Below are 21,466 nucleotides of genomic sequence, written 5' to 3' on the forward strand. Positions count from 1 at the left end.
GAAATTGTCACTCAGAGCATCTATTCCAAAGCATATTTTCCCAGTCTTTAAACTGAATTAAGAAGCTGACAGGTTTGAGGACTGTCCAAACTTTTTTATAAACTTATTCAGAGTAGGCAGAGAACGTTCTTGTAAGAAAGGAGGTGTGGGGGAGCAGCTTATGTGGTTGTAAGAAAGCTTACTTTAAAACTCGATGGATTCATGCCATAAATTTAAGAACATCAGTGAATTTACAATGAATGCTGAAATAATCGCATTTTTATAGAAGTGAGGTATGTATCCACATGAAACCCAATTTCTATTTACATTTAGAATAACTGGGAACACCACTACCCTCACCTGGGCTTCTGAGTCATATCCCTAACACTATAACTTTGATAGAGGGAAAAAAAAACCAACAAATCTGCAAAAATCATCTGAAGGAAAAGGAAACCTCAAACAGAATACTCTACTTTGTAAGCTTAATTCCAAATGCTAAAGGAACGTAATTTTTTTCAAGTTAGAAAGCCACAGATGACTATTTAGAAGTCCAGTGAAAGCTTTAGCCAAGGGGCTCGCCTGCTGTCACAGCAGTGAAGTTCGCACATGCTGCCCACGGCCTGGGGTTCGCCGGTTCAGATCCCAGGTGCGGACCTGTGTACCGCTTGTCAAAGCCATGCTGTGGCAGGCATCCCACATACAAAGCAGAGAAAGATGGGCACGGATGTTAGATCAGGGCCAGTCTTCCTCAGCAAAAAGAGGAGGATTGGTGGCAGATGTTAGCTCAGGGCTACTCTTTCTCAAAAAAAAAAAAGCTTTAGCCAAAATATTTCATCAAATGGAGGCCCAACTGAACACAAAGAACACAGGCTCTGGGGCTGGACTGTGTGTTCAAATCCTGGCTTCAAGCCATGTGGTGGTAAGCAAATTATTTAACTTCTTTCCTGTCTCAGTTTCTTCATCTATAAGAGAGATAAGCCTCATTAGGCAGTTACAAGAATTAAATTAGTTAATACCTGTAGAGGATCTGGCACAAAGTAGGGGCTGTACAAATGTTTGATAAATAAATTGCAGTACAATTAGCCCTCCGTATCCACGGGTTCTGCATCTAGGGATTCAACCAACTTTGGGATCAGAAGACCTATGATGGTTGTCTGTACTGAACATGTAAAAACTTTTTTTCTCGTCATTATTCCCTAAACAATACAGTATAACTATTTACATAGAACTTACATTGTATTAGGTATTATAAGTAATCCAGAGATGATTTAAAGTATATGGGAGGATGTGCGTAGGTTATATGCAAATACGACACCATTTTATATAAGGGACTTGAACATCCGCAGATTTTGGTATCCATGGGAGCCCTGGAACCAATCCCCTGAGGATACTGAGGGATGACTATATTGCTCACGATAATAAAATAAATAAATACATAAATAAATAAGGAGCTTCTATGTTTATCATTCAGAGAATGGCTACTTACACTCTGGCAATTCCATACCATGGAACAATCCTCAACAACTGAAAAGAACTAGGCACTGACTTAAAAAAAAAAAAAGGTGGTGGGGGTGGGGAGAAGCACTGTTAGGTGAAAAAAAAAAAAGTTGCAAGAGAATAATTGCAGGTTTCAGAAAACTCATAAAAATGTACATTTTTATATACATATATATGCCTTCAAATGAATAGGAAACATTCTGGAAAGATAGACACCCAAATTCTAAAAACGATCAGTTACTCTGAAGACCTAGGTTCTGGTTCTGTCTCTACAATAACCAGCTGTACCACCTTGGCTAGCTGATACAACTGAGAAAACACCCAAGGATAGTTTCCTCACCTTAAAAAGAGGAGTGAGAGATGACTGGATTCAGTAATCCCTCCAATCAATTCCAAGCCCCTAATACCCTGACTTTGATTATGGGATTCTGGTGCTTTCTATAAATAAAAATACTGCATTCTCCAACACTCTATCCTGCTCGGTATTTATTAGAAACTCTATGGAACAGGGTGCATTGTTTCAAAAGCACAGCCCGTGCCAGATGGAAACCATTCTGTGTGGGTACAGTTCCATCCCCAGATCATGCTCTCAGCAACAAAATCTCTCTTCACTCCCAGCCCCCTCACTGGCGCCATGTGTTCCTACAGAAGAGAGCTGCTTTACCCATTGATATATGAGCAGCAGTTCCTTTATTGCCATTTTTGCTTTTTCTCCTGATTGTCATCAGAAATACATTCATACCATCATTCACAGACATATGTAACCCAAATAATTTACCCATAAACAGGAAGACAAGAAATTGCTGTTTTAAAAGCAGGGTCATGTTCCCATCACCCACCCAATGACCACTGAGAGAGCCACTTTCTGTCACTGACACCTATCATGATTCTTGCTCACTGCTGAGTGAACCGGAACCTCAGTCCTCAATCTCATTTACCACCCATCCTCTCTCACTGAAGAGACCTGCAACCTCACCCTCACTCCTTCCCACCTGGCCTTACCTGCCTCACTACAAACTGTCCCCCTCCAGCCCAACCCACCATTGAGCTCACCACCGTAGGTCCCCAGCGCCTAGGACAGTGCCCGGCACAAAGCAAGCATCAAAAATATTAGTTCAACACATTCATGCCACAAAAAAATATATCTATTAACTGAGTCAATACATTCTATTACCAGACTAAGGTTCCTAAAGGAGAGCACTGATTACATCAGTGACTGGGCAAAAATTCATTCTCTCAAACCCTGGAACATCTAAAATGTGCCAAGTATGGTGCTCATTTCTGACAATATAAAGAATGACATATCACTCCCACCTTCACAGAGAAATGCTAGGCTCACAGATTTCAGTGGGAAAGAAGAGAGTTTATCACTAACTCTACTGCTCACTGACTGCTATGGTCTGAATGTTTGTGTCCTCCCAAAACTACATGTTGAAACCTACTGCCCAATGTGATAGTACTAGGAGGCAGGGCCTTTAGGAAGTGATCTGGTCAGGAGAGTGGAGCCCTCATGAATGGGATTAGTGCCCTTACAAAAGAAAGGAGAGAGCTCGCCCCTTCCGTCCACTGAGGAACAGCTAGAAGGTGCCATCTATGAACCCAAAAGCAAGCTCCCACCAGACACTGACTCTGCTGGCACCCTGATCTTGGACTTCCCAGACTCTAGGACCATGAGAAATAAATTTCTTTTGTTTAAAAGCTACCCAGTCTACAGTATTTTTGTTATAGCAGCCTGAACAGACAAAGACAAGGACTGTGTCATCTGGTGCAAGTTGCTTAAACTCTCTGGGCGCCAGTTTTTTCATCTCTAAGATGCCTCATGGGACTGACCTAACAGCTAAATGAGGTAATGTATATAATGCATTCAGCATAGCAAGAAACTAATAAATGTTCTTCTCTTAAATTAATAATAGTAGTACGAACAAAATCAAACTGTCTTATTGAGTCAATCAAGGGCTTCAAACTCTGGCACCAATCTACCACTTCAGCCTCAACTTCACACATCCAGTCAAAAAAGATCCCTCTGAATTCTGCCCATCTCTAGCTTTGGTCCTAAAAGTCACTGCACAGGAATGCCCCTCCCCTCCATCCACCCTGACCCTCCTCACTGCATTCATCTCTAACTCCACCCATCCTTCAGGGCCCAGCTTAACATGTCTTCTCTAGAGCTTTCCCTACTCTTGTCAGCAACCCTCGCCCCAACAGTCTCCGTCTATGTTCCCATAACATTTATCCCATCCCTAGAATCACACCTTCCCTATTCCTTACAGTGCAGTGATTCAACAAGCTTTTGTTGAAGGCCTGTTTTGCGATACTTCATTTTGTGTTGAGGATGCTGGGTCAACAAGAAAGACACAGTCCCCGCCCATAATCTCGCAGGGGAGGAACACATAGGATAAATAATTATCCAAATAATTTCTTAATTAAAATTGTGATAAGCATCTTAAACAAAACACATAAAAATACAAATAGGATTACTTCTATCTTGAGGCCCAGATTAAAGGCAAGTCTTTTTTAACATAGCACTTCCAGAATGTACTTAGTAAACGCTCATTGGAGTCAACCAAATTATCTTTTCTATTAAAAGTAAAGTTGGTTGAGAGTAGGGACCAGGTCTGAGAGGTCAGAGAAAAAGAACAAGATAAGGTTAGTTGCAGCCATAGCTCTTTGCCTAACCAGCGATATAACCTTGGCCTGACCTGATTTTCAAATTCCTCATTGGTCTACGTGAATAAGCCTTTAGAAACTAAGAGCACCACACAGGGAATATTATCTTTGTCTCTACCCCACTACAATTAGTACACATTGTAACTATAGCAAGAATTTGGGAAATATTTATTAAATGAGTGTTAAATCACTGGCCGAGGCCAGGGGCTAGCTCTGTTATGACCTTGTTTCCTGAGTAAGGACCAACGTCAACCCTGAAACATCTACTCACTCCTTTATAATTAAGACATGGAATAAACTCTCTAGATAAGAAGCACAGGCATTTCTTGGCAATGCTGAGAGATTAGAAAGATCCGTTCTCATAAAAAGCCCTGTATGCTGAAGCGATCAGAAGACAGTGTTTTCCTAAGGAAGCATTTCTGAATCCTTCCATGACTTCACATCTCTCAATCTCAGCATCGACAGTGAGGAAGTGAGGAGCAAGTAAGAGTTCATCTCATAAATACAGCACTGCTGGGGCAACTCTAACACTCTCCCCATTCTCATTACTCTTCCCTCCTAGACTCTAGCTGGTCTCTTTTTCTTATTGTTGTTACATGCAGACCGAGACCAGAATGAAACCAACAAAACACCTTGTAGAACACATACTTCCCTGCAGCCCCATCCTCGGTCTCCAAACCTCCGCTGCCAGAAGCCACAGCTGGCTTCTTCTCTTCCAAGTCGCCACCCCCTTACATACATACACACGAGCACTACAGCTGTCGTCTCCACGCAGGGGGAAGCAGCTCCATGTACGACGAAAACACAAAGCCAGACATCACTCTTCTATTCTCAATCTTCCTCCTCTTCTCCAGCCATTTTGGTTCCTAGCAGTGTCGTCTTAATCTTCAACAAGTCAGTGTTTCGTATTTACTTCTTCAAGCCCGTGTTGGCAAGGCTTGTCACTTCTATCATAGATGAAATCTAACTTAAAGATAACTGGTCCAATTATGTGCTCAGGGAATGTTTTTTTTCTTTTAACAGTTTACGAACATTTATTTTGTGCCAGGCACTAAGGAAGACAACAGTCTGCAATTATTTATCATGCACCAGGAGCTAAGTGATTTCTATGAAGCAACCAATAAAATCAATGCCACAACCCCATCAGGTAGATGACAGCATGTCAGTGGGTTAGATGGTTACGGTGCACTCTGGTGGCAGACATGTCAGTGCCCTTTTGCTGTCACTTGTGCTTGGGGCATCTGCACCTATAGTGTTCCTACCGTGTGCAGCTCCCTGCAGTGGCCCTTTGGAGGAGGGTCTAAATATCACAGGTACTGGAAATCTCCAATATGGCCCTATTCAGAGAGTTATGGGGTCTTGGGAAATTTTTAATAGCAAGAAATCAACATTCCCAAGAAGAGTTTTCTTTCTGGTATGTGCCAAGTTGTTAGCAGATTCAATGACAGGTCAATGTTATAACTATAAAGGAAGGGATGGAAAGCGCAGGAAACTCTGCAGACACTGATTTCATCAGCAAAAACAGTCCTCCAGAGAACACAGGGGCATTGAAGGGTTGTCTCAAGAAAGTCTTGTTTTGTTTTCTCGAGAGCGAGGAAAAAACCACCACCGTTGGGTTTCAGTTGGTAGAAATATCCACGTCCCTTTCTTTCTCCCACTTCCTTCCTCCAAGTGCTCGCAAAGTGTGGGGCATTCACGAGACTAGACTCCACCTCATGGGAGAAAAGGCAGAGAAACGGCCAAGAGAAAGAAACAGTTGACACTGACAATGTGCTACTTCTCAGCAATCCAAGTTATAAGTTTTGGGGAAAAAAAGGAGTCGGAGGCTACTGATGAAAACACAAGGTCAGGGATCAAAGACTTGGGTTCCCTGTGTGTGCCCCAGAGGAGAGGGCAGCTCACCTTGGCGGGGAGTACAGCAGCTGCCTTTGCAGATGGAAGAGACAGAACACACGTGGGGAAAATCACCTGTTCACACACTCCAAAATGTTCCGGGTTAAAAAAAACCCTCAAACTTCAAGACAGATGTTTATGAGAAATGAACAAAGTACTTTAATGCTTCATTCACGGTGAAGCTGTCAGGATTTTAGAAGCTTGGAAGTCCTTTTTTTATTTTTTGCAAGAGAAAAAACTTTCAAGCCCCCCTGCTTTAAACAGCCCTGGAGAATCTTTAAGTTGCCTGTGACTTCAGTTTTAAATCTTCTTGTGATAAAAATACGGAAGGAGGATTACTAAATAGTCCTGTGAGTGCATTTGTCTATTATGAAAAACAAAGTATTATATTATGATAGAGTAAATTAGTATTTGGAAGTTCCTTTTAATATTTTCATGTTGTAATCCTCTTATTAACTTATAATTTCTAAAAATTAGAAAATCAAGAGGGCCTAAGATTTTTTTTCTGCAAACTTGACAACCAGGAGTGGTCTGGTGTTACTTGCTGTCTGTGATCAAGAAGAAAAACAAGTTGTGCTCTCCTGAAAAGCGATTCCTTAGTAACATGAGAACACACATCAGCTTTCTGTCTCAAGAAGTCATTTTTTGCTGACAAGGGCAAGTTAACAACCCAGATTTTCTTAATAAGGTTTTCAGATTAGGTGAGAATTAGAAGTTTTACTGCAAGTGTGAAATGCAAACGCTTACCTGAAACTTGTTTCTCTGACTTACAGAGAATGTGGGGTTCTAAGAAGTTCTTTCAGATTAAAAGTTCACTTAGCTGCTAGTTCCAAAATTTAGCCCCAAAATGAAACTCATGACTTGAACGAGACACTCCCTGGTCCTCTTCCCCTCCTAAAATGTCTTTCACGTCACCTTGAAAGAACTGAAGTGACCAGTGAGAAGAGGTCACTGGCACAACTACAACAGGACAAAGGGGTCATTCATCACTACCTGTACATTTCACGAGGAGGCATACGGGCTTTGGGAAAAGGTGCTGAGATTTATTTTCTGCATGAAGGAAATTAGCTGCTAAACTTGATGAACTGTATTAAACTTAAATGCCATCGGAGAAATGAGAAATAAAGGGCAATTTACTCAAAAGGCAAGAATATCCTAGTTTCACACACATTCCTCAATTTTACCTTACAAGTTCTTGGTTAATGTGGCTAGAAAACGTGGAAAAGGAAATCCAAATGTGTAACCAACCCAAACTTGGTGTTTGATGGCAGCATAATCAGAGGTGAAAAACCGAAGATGAACACTGACAGAGATGTAATTCTCAATTAATTAACCAAATTCAATTCCACTGGTTTTAATTCAACTGCAATTTAATCTTGGCAGTGTCTTTCGATTTACAGTCAGATTAAAGTCTTATTAACTTTATCCGCTACTAAAAACAAACCTGAGCAGAGTTGGGAACAGACTTCATTTAGAGGAATAAAAAAATGATGTTTTCTAATAACCTCTCAGCCAGCGCTTACCCAATCCCTCTGCATAATCCTGACCAGTGCTTGCAGTTAAGAGAAGGTCTGGTTATTAATCCAACATGAGAAAGAAGGAAGTAGGATGGCTTACTCACAGGCAGGTACTCAGACTGAGCCAATCTTACAGCTGTGCTCCATAAGTGGGTACAGAAGAAAATGTGAATTTAATAGAGTGAAATAAAATGATCTACACGATATTGAAGGTCCTCTTGCAAAGAAACAAGTTCATATCCTTTTTCATATCCCACCTACCACACTACCACTGTAAGTCTTCAGGGGGAGGAAGAAGATTTTTATGCATTTGAGGCTCAACTCCTTGGATTTGGGTAAGTGACTTATGCCCCCAAGTGTAATTGAATAGGAAGACAGTCGAGAATTAACATACACTGTGTGGCTACAAGATGCATAACAGACTACCTTTTTTGATGGGGTTATTATTTTACAGCTTCAGTAACTGAGCTTCACAGACATTAGCACGTAGTAAGTGGCAAAGCTAATACCTGAACCCAGGTCAGACTGTAAAGTCTTTGATATCGTCACCAAGCCACCCTGCCTGCCAACATACCAAAGTCCTTTGAAGCCATACTGGACCAGGGTACAATTAAGAGAAACAAATCTATGTCAGCTAGGGGGAAACGGAGGTAGCAAATCCAGAAGCAAGAATACAAGGGACAGGTGAAGATCGGTCTTTTTATTGCTTATATTAAAGCTTTCCACTATGGATAAGTTTAGACACTGTTATAACTTCTTAGCCAAACGGTTTTAGCAAATGCACATATGGTGTCTATTCATAAAAGTAGATGTGGGTTACGACCCAGCTATCCCACTACTGGGTGTCTATCCAAAGAGCTTGAAGTCAGCAATTCCAAAAGTCCTATGCACCCCAATGTTTACTGCAGCATTATTTACAATAGCCAAGACATGGAAGCAACCTAAGTGCCCATCAACAGATGACTGGATAAAGAAGATGTGGTATATATACACAATGGAATACTACTCAGCCGTAAAACAGAACACAGTCTTCCCATTTGCAACAACATGGATGGACCTTGAGGGAATTATGTTAAGTGAAATAAGCCAGATAGAGAAGGACAATCTCTGTATGACTCCACTCATATGAGGAATTTAAAAATGTAGACAAAGAGAACAGATTAGTGGCTACCAGGGGAAAGATGGGGTGGGGGTGGGCACAAAGGATGAAGGGGTGCACCTACAACACAACTGACAAACAATAATGTAAAACTGAAATTTCACAAGATTGTAACCTATCATTAACTCAATAAAAATTTAAAAAAAAAAGTAGATGTGGGTGATAAATCTGAGAGATTATGTGCTGCCTACAACTGAGATGCAAGAACAAAATGTTAGAACTAATCTTTCATAAAATAGAGATTAAAATTAATCAGAGACATAGAAGGAAGCTGAGTGAGTTAAGAGGTTGTAAACATAATCATAACACAAATTGTGCCTAGCCTACGCCTTGCACGCGAGAGAGGCTCCATAAAAGTTTTGCTGGGCTTCATTATCTAGTCCAACATACATCACAGATGAAGCAGCAAAGGCCCAGACAGGTCAAGAGCATTGCCCAGAGATCACACTGCTAGTCAGGGACAAAGCCAAGGCTGGGACTCAGGTCCTTCAACTCCTAAACCTGAGCTACTTTCTGGACCCTCAAGTTCAGCCCTCTAGTCCCCTCGTCCTATTCTTCATGCTCACACTTCCCTACAGCACTTACGCCAGGGGCTCTCTCAAGATTTACTACAGAATGCAGCACATCACAATTCAAAAGGGAAAAAAGCCAAAGTTCTCCTAATACCTGGTTCATTTCACTGAGTTTTAAGCATCACTCTACCTCTCTGCCATTAAATTATTTGCCCACACTTTTTTCTTTTTTTTTTTAAGATCCCAACCAGTCCATGGGAAATCCCCATGTTGCTTTATTCCTCAGTCACCATATTTGCCCACTCTTAACACAGACATACAACCCTGTTAAGCAGATGAAGTTTAAGAGGAAACAACAAAAAGTGTAACGTAGCTTTCAGATTCTGTGTGCTGAGGCAGAGCACATGCACTGAGTGGACAGAGAACTCCACCTGGAGAGTAAGCTGAAGCCAATGCATGAGCTCTGAGGCAAGAAGTTCCAGAGAGGAGGCAAGGCAGCCACCGCTTAGCTTCAAGCCCTGGTTCTACTATTTGCTAGAATTCGGGGTTTGGCAAGTTTCCTAAGCTATAAAGTCATCTTCCCTCACCTAGAAAATGGTTATAACCCACCAACTTCACAGAGTTGAGATGACGCTCAACTGACATAAGGGTTCATGAAAGGTTTGAGTATCCACACATACTCTAATGCCCCAGAGATCCTAACATCTTCTTATGGTGCCTGGAGAAGACACTTTCTGCTCTCCAACTCCGATCCTTCTAAAGAAAAGGAGAATTTCTTTTCCAACTCAGAGGCAGAACTCAAAAGAGAAGGAAAAAAATTTACATCATTATCCTCCTCATGATAATAATAATGTTGAGCATTAACTCCACACTCACAATGGACCTGGCATTGCTCTAAAAGCATTTCTTACATCCTTTAGTCCCCTAAACTCTCGCAAATTGTTGTTACCATTTCACTTATGAGCAAATCAAGACACAGAAAAGTTCAATACTCTGCCCAGCATCACACATTAGCCAAATTAATTGGATTTGAACCCAACAGAGATGCTTCCAGAGCCAAACTCTTTACTATACCATACACAAGTACTAGAAATAAGAAAGGAAAGGTGCCCCATCCATCTCCAGGAGAAACTACTTTCCCCTTAGGAAGAAAAGGGAAAAAGTACTGAATTTAAAATAGATGTAATTTATTTCAGGTCTTTCTCTCAAGCTTAATCTTTTTGAGAATGAAAGTTATTAGAAAAACGGTTTTGGATACTGCAAGTAAGCTTTTGGTTCTTGAGAAGCTGTTCCAGTGAAAACAAACCTACAGGCAGGCTCATAGAATGACTCTCTGACATCACCATCACATAAGAGGAAGGACAGATAAAGATAAAATCTAGGACTCTCCATTTCCCTTTGCAAACTGGCAGAGTCGTTCCACAATGACAGATGGATGACTCCCAGACTTTGTCAACGGAAACCCAGTCACGTGCACGAAATGCTTTTCTTCACCTAGCCCCACTTATCTAGCCAAACTAAGGAATTACAAACAAAAAGCAGAAATTACTAGCTTGGGGGCATACTTCTCATATGTAAGCCAATAAAACAAATCAAGTGGCTATTATTCAAGTTAAATCTGCTTTCACTAATAGTCATACTATTAATAGTGGACACTGGCATCTGGTGAACACACATAGTAGCTTGCATCCATTTAAGGTGCCTTTTCATAGCTAACTTCAACTGGGGAAAAAATCTGCTTGTTCTTATGGACAGATACATTATTTACTGTTGACAAAAGCCAGTATTCTTCAGTCACCAAGACACTAAAAATTAGATGGAAGGAAAATCATGTGGAACTATCTATGTGCAATCAATATACCACAATACAGAACCCTGTTGTCTACCCAAACCATTTCCAACACCTCTCTCTCTGGCTGTTTCCTAATACAGAGGCTGAAAAGATAGAGTGTAACTTTCCCCAAATTATTTGCAGCTAGGAGTAAGCATGGAATCTAATATCGACTAATGAAATAAAAGTAGACTCCTGGGGAGCATGAAGATAAGCTTTTGCTGCTTTATGAAAAAGATAGGAATGAAAGGAGAGCTCACTGTGTTGCCCCCGAGGTCTTTTTTCTTGCCATGAATGCAAATAGGTCACCTGGTGACACAGCAGCCATTCTGTAAGCATGAGGTGACAAGACCATGAAAAGAAAAGCCCATATCCTGAGGATGTGGAGCAAAAAAAGACTTTAAAATCCTTTACTATACCTGCTACTGCCTATCTCTGGATTTTTGATTAAGTGAACAACAAATGTCCTTATCTTTTAAACCAATGTTAAGTGGATTCTTCTCTTACTTGCAGTCAAAATCATTCCTAACAGGCTCAAATATCATTCCTTATTCCCTGATTAACACCATAGTGGACCACCTGGATTGTGTACCCAGTATTTCTTTCTTTAGGAACTAGCTCTAGCTCAGATAATTTTCTTGAGAGCTTCCATGTTAACACAGGTAACCCTAACCCCACAGCCTAAGGTGATTGATCCAGAGGAAGAAATCTGACCTGAGCTTAGCCACAGAGTCCTATTCTGGGAATTTCTGAATATTAAAACAACAAAGACCAGTCTCTCTCTAATGGTTAAAGGTGTAAAATCATAAACAGGAGCTACTGGCAGCCATGTTTTCCATCTCACAGAAAATGACAGTTTGTAGTGAGACAAAAGTAGCAGGTGTGTATTTTTACTTCTTACAGTATGACAGACCTGAACGAGTCCCTCGGCTAAAACACAAAAAAGCCTAGATGAAATATTAAATCACATTTTAAAATCATCTACTGTAGTAGTTAGCTAGCAGGGAATCCAAAGAAGCCAATTATGAAATAATAAAATCAAGACTCCTAGCAGTTAAGTCTGTCCTAAAACCAGCATTCCCTCTGTGGTTATCAGAACCTTAAGCTTCCATTTTGATACCTGTGCTAGGTACAGAAGATAAAGCTTTAAGCCTACTCAAGATCAAAAGACTCCTAGGAGACCCTTGCATAAAGCGTTGGCCCCCAAGTAGTTACAGCTTCAAAGCAAAGGTGAAAAAGAAACAAACCCACCCTGGAAAATGGGAGGGTAAGATAAGTTGTCCATCTTGACTTTGACTCTGGGTATACGAGAGAAAATTCCCCTAATAATTCATATACACAAGTGGGCCCTCATACTAGTTTATCACCAAGATTCATATTGTGTGAAAATCCTTGAACTTTAAGCAGACAAGAAACAAAATAAAACTAAAGAAAACTTTAGGCAGAGAATTTGATTTCAAGTAGTTCTGAGTTATGGCACCTCAGACAACTAGCAAAAGGAAACAATTTTCTCTGGAGCAACGTAGCTTTAACCCAGGCCTCAAAGAATTCCCACAAATGAAATTCCAAGAAACAAAGCTGATGCTCAAAAATCACAACACACACAGGGAAACAAGACATCATTTTCAGAACCAGCCTCTACAGAAAACAGAATAAATGATCTGCAGATATTTCACTGACTGGAATTTTCACAGATAAAATATTCTGAAACTATGGTTTTTAAGTAACAGGAAGTAAAACAGAGGCTTGAAAATATGGAGGAATGAGACTGACCAAACATTTTTAGAAGACACAAATAGAAGTTTTAGAAATGAAAAATATAACTGAAATTAAACTCTCAAAGAATAAAGAACAGATTGGAATAAAACAGAATTAGTAAACAAACACAGATCAGAAGAAATTATCCAGAGCGCAGCCTAGAGAGTAAAGATGGAAAAGAGGAAGAGGTTAAGAAACATAGCCTAACTAAAGTTCCAGAAGATAACAGACAGACTGGGAAACGGAGTACTCCAACAGATAAAGGCTCAGAATTTTCCATGATCGTTAGCAAAAAACAATCTCAAATCTAAGAATCTAACAAATATCATGCAGGATAAATGAAAACAAATCAACACCTGGACGCATACCAATAAAAGCGCAGAAAATCAAAGGCTGAAAGAAAATCCTAAAGTCAACCATAGAGCAAAATACAGAGCAAAGTCTCTGCTAATTGCTTTTAACAGCAAAAATGGGACCCCAAAAAACAGTTATGCCAAGAAAAGTATCCATCCACCTATAATTTTATACCAAGCAAAACTATCACTTGTATCACTTAATGATGGGGATACACTCTGAGAAATGCGTCACTAGGCAATTTCATCATTGTGAGCAACATCATAGACTGTACTTACACAAACCTGGATGGTATAGCCTACTACACACCTAGGCTATATGATACTAATTGCATATATGGAACCACTATCATATATGCAGTCTGCTGTTGACCAAAACATTATGTGGCACGTGACTGTAAAAGTGAAATTTTCCAAAAAAATAAAATGAATATTTTCAGACAAAATAAGAAAATTTACTACTAACAGATCCTCTAAATTCTATAGGATGTTTTTGAGGCAGAAAGATAAATATCCTAGATAGATGATTTAGTAAATACTAATATAAAAGTCAATAAAAAATGACAATATAAATCAAAATCATATCTAATATGCAGGTTTAAGTTAAAAATAAAGTAATAACATTAGGAACAACAAGAGTATATACTGAGAGAGGGTGACAGGAATTCAAATGTTCTAAGGTCTTTGTATTGGAGCAGAGAATAATGACAGTTATTAACACTAGACTTAATTAAATAGATATATTAAAATATCTGGGGTAACTGCTATATATATATAAAATATAACCCTCAAGCTAGTAGAGGGAAAAAATGAAATGGAGAACAAAAAAAAAACACCTTCAATGAAACTTAAAGAAGGCAAGAAAGGAAAAAATACACATAAAAAAATGTTGAGGGAAAAGAGAAAACCACAAACTAAGATTGTAAATCTAAAACCATCAGTAATTATAACAAATATATATGGACTAAATATTCCAATTAATAGACAATGATGGTCAGAATAGGTTTTTTTTTAATTTTTTTTTAAAGATGGGTACCTGAGCTAAAAACTGTTGCCAATCTTCTTTTTTTTTTCTTTTTTTCTTTCTGCTTTTTTCTCCCCAAATCCCCCCAGTATATAGTTGTATATTTTAGTTGTGGGTCCTTCAGAATAGTTTTAAAAATCTGGTTATGTGTAGTTTATGAGAGACTTCTCTAAAACATAATGGCAGATAATTTAAAAGTTAAGAAAAAGTTATACCAAATAAATACTAACTAAAACTATTCTAGTGTGGATATACTAATAACACACAAAACAGACTTCAAGACATAAAACAGATAAAAATGTTCCCTATACAATGAACAAATGCTTAGTCCACCAGAAAGCTATGACAATTTCACAAGAGTTAGCCTTTACTAACATAACTTCAGGAAAAGAAAAACTAAAAATACCTTAAACCTGCAAATCCACTGTCATAGTGGGAAATTTTTAAACCTTTTTAAATGTTTACATACGGCAAAATTCCCTTTTTTCTTTAGTATACAGTTCTAAGAGTTTTAATATGTATATATATTGCATAACCAACACCATAGTCAGAATATAGAAGTTTCATAACCCCCAAAAATTAATAGCAGGAAATTTCAACAATTGATATATCAAGCAGACAAAAAATAAATAAATAAACTCATATATAGGCTATTGCACCCCAAGCTGGAAAATGCATATTCTTTCAAGCACAGCAGAACATGATAAAAATTGGTCACTTGCTAAGCCATAAAACAAGCCTCTCCAGTTTTAAAGGACTGATATGATACAGATCATATTATCTGAACAACATAAAACTGAGTCATAAAACATTGTTTTAAAAAGAGAACTAGAAATCCCCCATACAGTTGGAAATATAAAACACTTCTAAATAACTCATAGATATAAGAAATGATAGAAGATATAAGAAAATATTTAGAACTCAATAAGAACAAAAACATACTACCTTATCAAAATATGTAGGATATAACTAAAGCAATATTTAAAGGGAATTTATAGCTTTAGATGCTTCTGTTACAATTTTCTCAATAAGGGCTCAAAATTTGGAGTTGATTATCTAACTCAAAACAGTAATAAAGGAAGAGTAGAAAAATCTGAGGAAGGTAGAAGAAAATAATAAAGGGCAGAAACTAGCGAATTTCAAAACCAACCTACAATAGCATCAATAAAGCCAAAATGTTTTTCCTTGAAGACTAATAAGACAGAAAAACATGTGTCAATACTTATGCAGAAAAAAGAACACACAAATACATAATATTAGGAACATTACTATAGTAATCCTGTTGATGTTGTAACAAATTACCAAAAACTTAGTGGCTTAAAGCAACACAATTTTATTCTCTTAATGTCATGAAATCTAAAATCAAAGTGTCAGCACAGGTGCATTCCTTCTGGAATCCTCTTCAGGGGAGAATCCATTTCCTTGCCTTTTCCAGCTTCCTGCACTCCTTGGCTCATGGCCGCATCACTCCAACCTGTTGCTTCCAACCTCACATCTCCTGCTACTAACGCTAATCCTCCTGCTTCCCTCCCATAAAGACCCTCATGATTACATCAGGCAGACCTGGAAATCCCGGATAATCCTCCCATCTCAAAATCCTTAACTTGATCACATTTGTGAATTCCCTTTTACCAGATAAAGTAATATATTTAAAGGTTCTGGGGATTACAAAGTGGACATCACAGGGCAGAGGGGACATTCTTAAACCTATCACAGGGACCAAACCAGACACTCCAGGGATTAGCAAGATAAAAAGAGGATATTACAGGTTTTGAAAACTTAGATAACGTGGATATATTTCTAGAAAAACAGAACTTAAAAACCTGACTTAAGAAGAAATAGCTCTTTAAAGTCATAAGGAAACTGAATCATAAAGAAAACATATGGCTGAGATCACTTTACTCACCCAAAAACAGAAAATTCCAATGCTACACAAACTCTCCCAGAGAACAGAAAAATAGGGAATACTTCATAACTCATTTTAGTATAACCTTGACACCCAAACTAGATGAGAACAGGACAAGAACACAAAGTGGTAGATGTGCGTAGAGAGGAAGAGCTGAGAGATGGACATAGGCTGCTGAAGGTACTCAGTGCCTGAATGGGTCTGTTCCTGAGCCCCTGCTGCATCCCCCCCCCTTCGTGCAATTCAGTTATTCAGCCAGGATCCTCTGAGCCAATAAAATCCCTTTTTGTTGAAGCTAGTTCAAGCTGGCTATCACCGAAATCAAGAGTCCTGACTAGTTCACCATTCTACCAACGAATCTGACACATCCAACCTCTTCAATGATATTTGCTAACTATCATCAGCTCAGTTATCCATATTAATGCAAAGGCCTGAGGACATAGGGGTAGCGAAAGCCAGGTCAACCACAAGTACTTTAAAATTTATGCTGTCACCTTTCCAGCAAGCTCTCTGACTGCATTTTTTCTTAAGCTATTAAGATGAATTCAAATTAGAATAGATGGAAACAAATGAGCATCAGGGGAATAAAAACATGTCTAGGATTCAATTTCTCCAAGAATAATCTTCAAAGTGGTTCTCACTCATCTCTCCTCATAAGGCTGCAAATTCCTTAAAGGCAGGGACCATTTCTACTCGTTCAGGTAGATGACCTTGCAAATAGTCAAGAAGCTGGCACAATCCAATGACCTTTGGGACTATGTTTCTAAGAGTCTTGCCAAGAGCATACTTTCCATTGTGATAGTTAAGAAGCCAATACAGAAACATGCAAAATGGTGAAAAAAATCAAATGGAAAAAGTTTATATTCCCTTATATGCACCCAACGCTTCAAATCCTATTGACGAATTGTTTTAAGGTAAAAAAAAAATGCTAAAATCATAAAAATGAAATTGAGGGAACATTTATCAAGATGTAATTGACAAGGAGATACAACAATGGGAGTTCCAGAAAATCCTGAGCAATGTTTCTAATCAGTAATGAGCCTGGCAAACAGATGAACTCAATTGCACCTCTGCAGCACCCACGGCAGGCGACGGAAAAATTAGACAATAATGTCAACTAGGGACTTGAACATATGTCCTGAAACCACAAAACCTGAAACCTACTTTGCTCCAGAAATGGAACCACAGCTTTTCGGGTTGACATAATATTGGTAACATTTTCAGCCATTGACAAAAAAGATGAGCTATTGCAGGAGTTCTTAATAGGCAGGTGACAAGACACGCCAAATTTTACATAATCTACATACAGATCATTGCTTGGCGCTAAGTCAGCACTCAAAGACTAATGGACCCTGGGTTGAGGGAAAGAGAAACAGCTGTACTCAGAACTCAGGATGAGAGGCCAACAAGGAGGTGGTAGCTCCTCAGTCAAATATTAAGCATTCAAGGGAACAAGAGTCTAGAATCTAGTAGTTCAAAAACACCCAGCTTTTGGGCAGGAAATAACTTTTCAAATGCCTCTCCTTCTCATCAAGCAGACTATGAGGTCACCAACAAGTCTCCTTGTCAGAATCCTAGCCCAACATCATTTTCACCTTTTGCTTTGTTAGTCGGTACCCTGTACGCTGTAGGGAACAACTGGAAATAATGCTGAATGTTCTGTTTTGCTCTCAACAAGCTTTACATATTCATTCCTGAACGATCTGAAAATAAAGTCAATGCTAACTTTAAAAAAAAAAAGAAAGGAAGAAAAGTTCTTCTACATTACAAGAGACCAGTAAAGGATGATTATGGGTTTTCCTCCCTCCCCCTGCCCAGATCAAGGGACAGCATTCCCTTGGGTTTTTATATTCTTGTATAATATTTAATTAAGTACTCTGTTCCTACTGGTTTATGTACTAGAGAACACTAATTTTAGAAAACCGATTAGCTAGTTCTTTCTAACAGTATGTTATTGTAGCTAAGGTCAAATTTTTCACTGAAACTATGGCAACAAAACCCCAGTATTCTCTGTCGACAAGACTGAAGCAAAGTTCTCAAGAGGCAGGTCTCCACTTGATGGCTAAAGCTAGGCTAGACTATTCTCTTTGCTACTTTTACCTGAAATCCCAAATTTCTGGGAATAGTTATTGGGGAGAGAGGGAACTTCAGTCAGAGAAATTTGCTAGTGTTAAGTCCAAGTGAGCTTATATGTAAGTGTCATCACTGTTAACAGTTTTAGACACATATAATTTTAGCAGCACAAAACATCCCGACATTTCAGAAGCACCCAAATTGGAACATAAATGTACCCGGAAAAATACCAGATGAAAAAAGGAACTTTTAAATCTCAATAAGAGGAATAATTGCCCAACTTATTTTCTCCATTATTGCAACTGCTCAAATTGGAGTTTTTCTGCACTGACCTCCAGCTATTGCTTTGTAAAGGAAAAAAGACCAGCTCTTTGAAGGGACTATTCTCCCCATATCTGTGGCCACTCTCCACTTATCTCCCCAAACCAGTGCCAATGGACACAAGCACAATTTTTGCCTTCTACAGGCGTTATGCTGGCCTCTCACCTTAGGGAGAAGTGTCTCCACCCTGGCCAATACTACCAAGGAAGTAGCCACTGGACATCTTTCTCCTGGGAGCTCAACTGTCTACAAAGCCAGGTAGAGAAAGGCATTCTTGCAGGCCAACTGGCAGAAACCCCTTCGAACTTACAAAAAACACACAGTGGCAGGGGAGGGGCAGCGTTCAGGAAAGCAGCAGGTTGGCAATATCTTCCTCCTGTCTGTCAAGAGTGGTTGGAATGCCTGCTGCTTGGGTTAAGATAAACACAACTTCCTCTCTTCGCTAGGCTTGTCATTCTATACACAAGGCAGGATTACCATCTTGAGCAAATGCCCCATTAGTAACTGATCGGGGCTTGTGCAATTAGAGAAAAGGCCGATGACTTCTCTTCAAAAGGCCACAAGCTCCACAGCTCCCTCTCAATGATGAGGCACACGCGACAAAATCTTAAGAAACTCAGAAAGGTTAAAGCGGGCTGGCTATGGATACCTTTGTATACTCCATGTACTGAAATTTTAAAACAGACATATCAATGTTTTACGAGATGGCAAGGGCCATGTTTGATCTTCCTAAGTGATGTCCTCAAAACTGCTAATTGGAGATTTAGTCACAACAGCTACTCAGCTACTACTTATTGAGTGCCTGGGTTGTGCTAGGCATGTTGCTCACTGCGCTATATACATGCATCATCTCATCCTAAAACAGTCCCATCCATTCCATACTGTTATTAATCCTAGTCCTCAGGTGGAGAAACTAAGGTGTCAAGAGGGTAAATAATTTGCCCACGGTCACACAGCAGGGACTCGAACCCGTATCTCACTCCAGAGCCAGCACTCCTAACCTCTATGCTCTACGGCCTCCCCAGTACATCTGACCTACTCATTAAAACCAGATATTCAACAGGACCTTTTTGTTTTTGCTTTTCTATATTTGTTCACTTTTAAAATATTCAGAAAGGTGAACAGAAAGGATTTTATTTTTCGTATTTATTCACCTTTTCAAATATTCAATAATTCCATCCTTCCACTGCTTTGCAGTGTTCTCTACCAGCTGGACTGAACACATTTGGCTCCCTGAGAGGTTCTCATTGGGAAAGCGTATCTGTACGTTCCCCAGCTGCTAGCTGACCCAACACCCCCAACCACGGGGCTTCCACAGGAAGCAAAAACAGAAGGAACAGCTGGGTCCTTTGGTGGGAAAACACAGACACTCACAGTCAAATGGGATCATCTACCTAACCTCTGTCCCACAGCAGAAATTCCCTCTCCAACATCCCTGGCAAATGGTCAGTCCCCTTTGAATGAGGGGAAACGATAATTAGAAGCAGGCCTCTTCCCTGAGCCATCGCTCAGCACTCACAGTCAGAAGCAAGTCCCAGAAATCTAAAACATTGCCTCTGGTCACTTTGATCTGCTGGCCCTAATTCTCTATTGTTCTGGGCTCTGAACGGATCTCACAATATGACAGCCCTAAAATAAGGGGAGACAACTGTCAGTTGCTCCTTACAGCTTTGCATGAGCATGGCAACTTGTTAGAAATGCAGAATCTCAGCCTTTACCCCAGACCTACTGAATTAGGAGTCCATGTTTTAACAAGATCCCCAGGTGATTCCCTGCACATTCGTTTCACAAGCAATGCCTTATGGGTCTCTTTTCATTTATTCTACAAATATCTAAGTACCTACTATAGGCCACAGCCAATGCAAAGCCTTAGGGGAGACAAGCACAGTTTCTGACTTCACAGTTAATGGAGTCGGGTAACAGCAAGGTCATACACCAGCAATGATGCAGTTTTACGGCATTTAATATGGTCCAGGTATCCTTTAAGTGCTTAACAGGAATTATCTCCTTTGATCCTCACAAAAACGCTGTGAGGTGCAGATAATAATCTGCCCATTTTGAAGATGAGCAAATGGAGGCACTGAGAGGTTAAATAATGTGTCCAAGATGATATAACCAGCAAAAAAAGCAGAAGTGAGAGTCAAACCCAAGCAGTCTGGCTTCAGAGTCTGTGTAGAGGGAGGAGCAGCTTATCTGCACACAAGGAGTCAGCAAAGACACTCCAGGGCGGATGTCTGAGGTTTGAAGGATGAATGCGCATTAGAAAGACTGGGAATCCCAGGAGGAATGGCACAGATGGGGAGATCATTTCAGAAGAAAAAGGGCATGCAAGGGCCCAGAGAGCAGAGCAAGTACACTGACTGCCAGAAGGCAAAAAATCAGTCTGGTTGGAGCACAGAACATGGGGTGGGGACTGCAGATGAGGGTAACTCATGCAGGGCCATGCGAACCCTGAAAGTACGTCCTTTATCCTAAGCATCACTGGGGAACCACCGAGGGCTCCAAGCAGCCAAGTGACATCATCAAATTTGCATGATTACTCTAGCAGCAGTGAGTGGTGGATTGGAGGGGGTGCCCATATGCAGGGGCAAAAGGGGAAATGCAGAAACCAGCCAGGAGGTGGCTGCAGCAACTTAGGAGAGGAACGCTGTTGCCCCAGCTGGTCTAAAATGTCTGCAGTTCTCTCAATGATTCATCGTTCAACATGAACATAATCGTTTTGAGACGTCCTCCTAGTTACCCCACCTTCAGTTTTAGTCCCACTGAGCAATATGCCTCTTAAATGAGGACTCCAGGATGTGATAAGAGGCCCCAGGTGTTTCCTGAGCAGCTCACCTCCATTAATTCACTTGAGTGGTTAAGTAGAGACTTCGTAGACCTCCAGAGGTGGGTTCAAATCCTGGGTCCAGTTTGGCTACTGACCCTTTCTGGGCTCAGGGTGCCCAACTGTATAGTGGGGATCATAATACCACCCAG

At 40.0% G+C, this 21,466-nt stretch overlaps 1 protein-coding gene across 12 annotated transcripts in view; it reads right to left on the bottom strand.

Moving 5' to 3' along the window:
* ITPR1 (inositol 1,4,5-trisphosphate receptor type 1) overlaps nucleotides 1-21,466 on the bottom strand; it is a 319,039-nt gene that overhangs the window by 261,639 nt on the left and 35,934 nt on the right. Inside the window, exon 1 of one of the 12 annotated variants that reach the window (XM_070576712.1) lies at nucleotides 4,887-5,011. The exons of 10 other annotated variants lie outside the window; for them this stretch is intronic. Coding sequence is in view for 1 of the 2 variants with exons in the window: in XM_070576709.1 (XP_070432810.1) it covers nucleotides 4,792-4,807 (16 nt within the window). In the remaining variant the exon portion in view is untranslated. Of the gene's footprint in view, nucleotides 1-4,791; nucleotides 4,823-4,886; nucleotides 5,012-21,466 lie in introns of those variants that run through there. One more of the 12 variants, XM_070576709.1, reaches the window with a different exon arrangement.

The sequence above is a fragment of the Equus przewalskii genome, chromosome 15 (genome assembly GCF_037783145.1).
Source record: "Equus przewalskii isolate Varuska chromosome 15, EquPr2, whole genome shotgun sequence".
In the NCBI taxonomy this organism is placed as follows: Eukaryota; Metazoa; Chordata; class Mammalia; order Perissodactyla; family Equidae; genus Equus; species Equus przewalskii.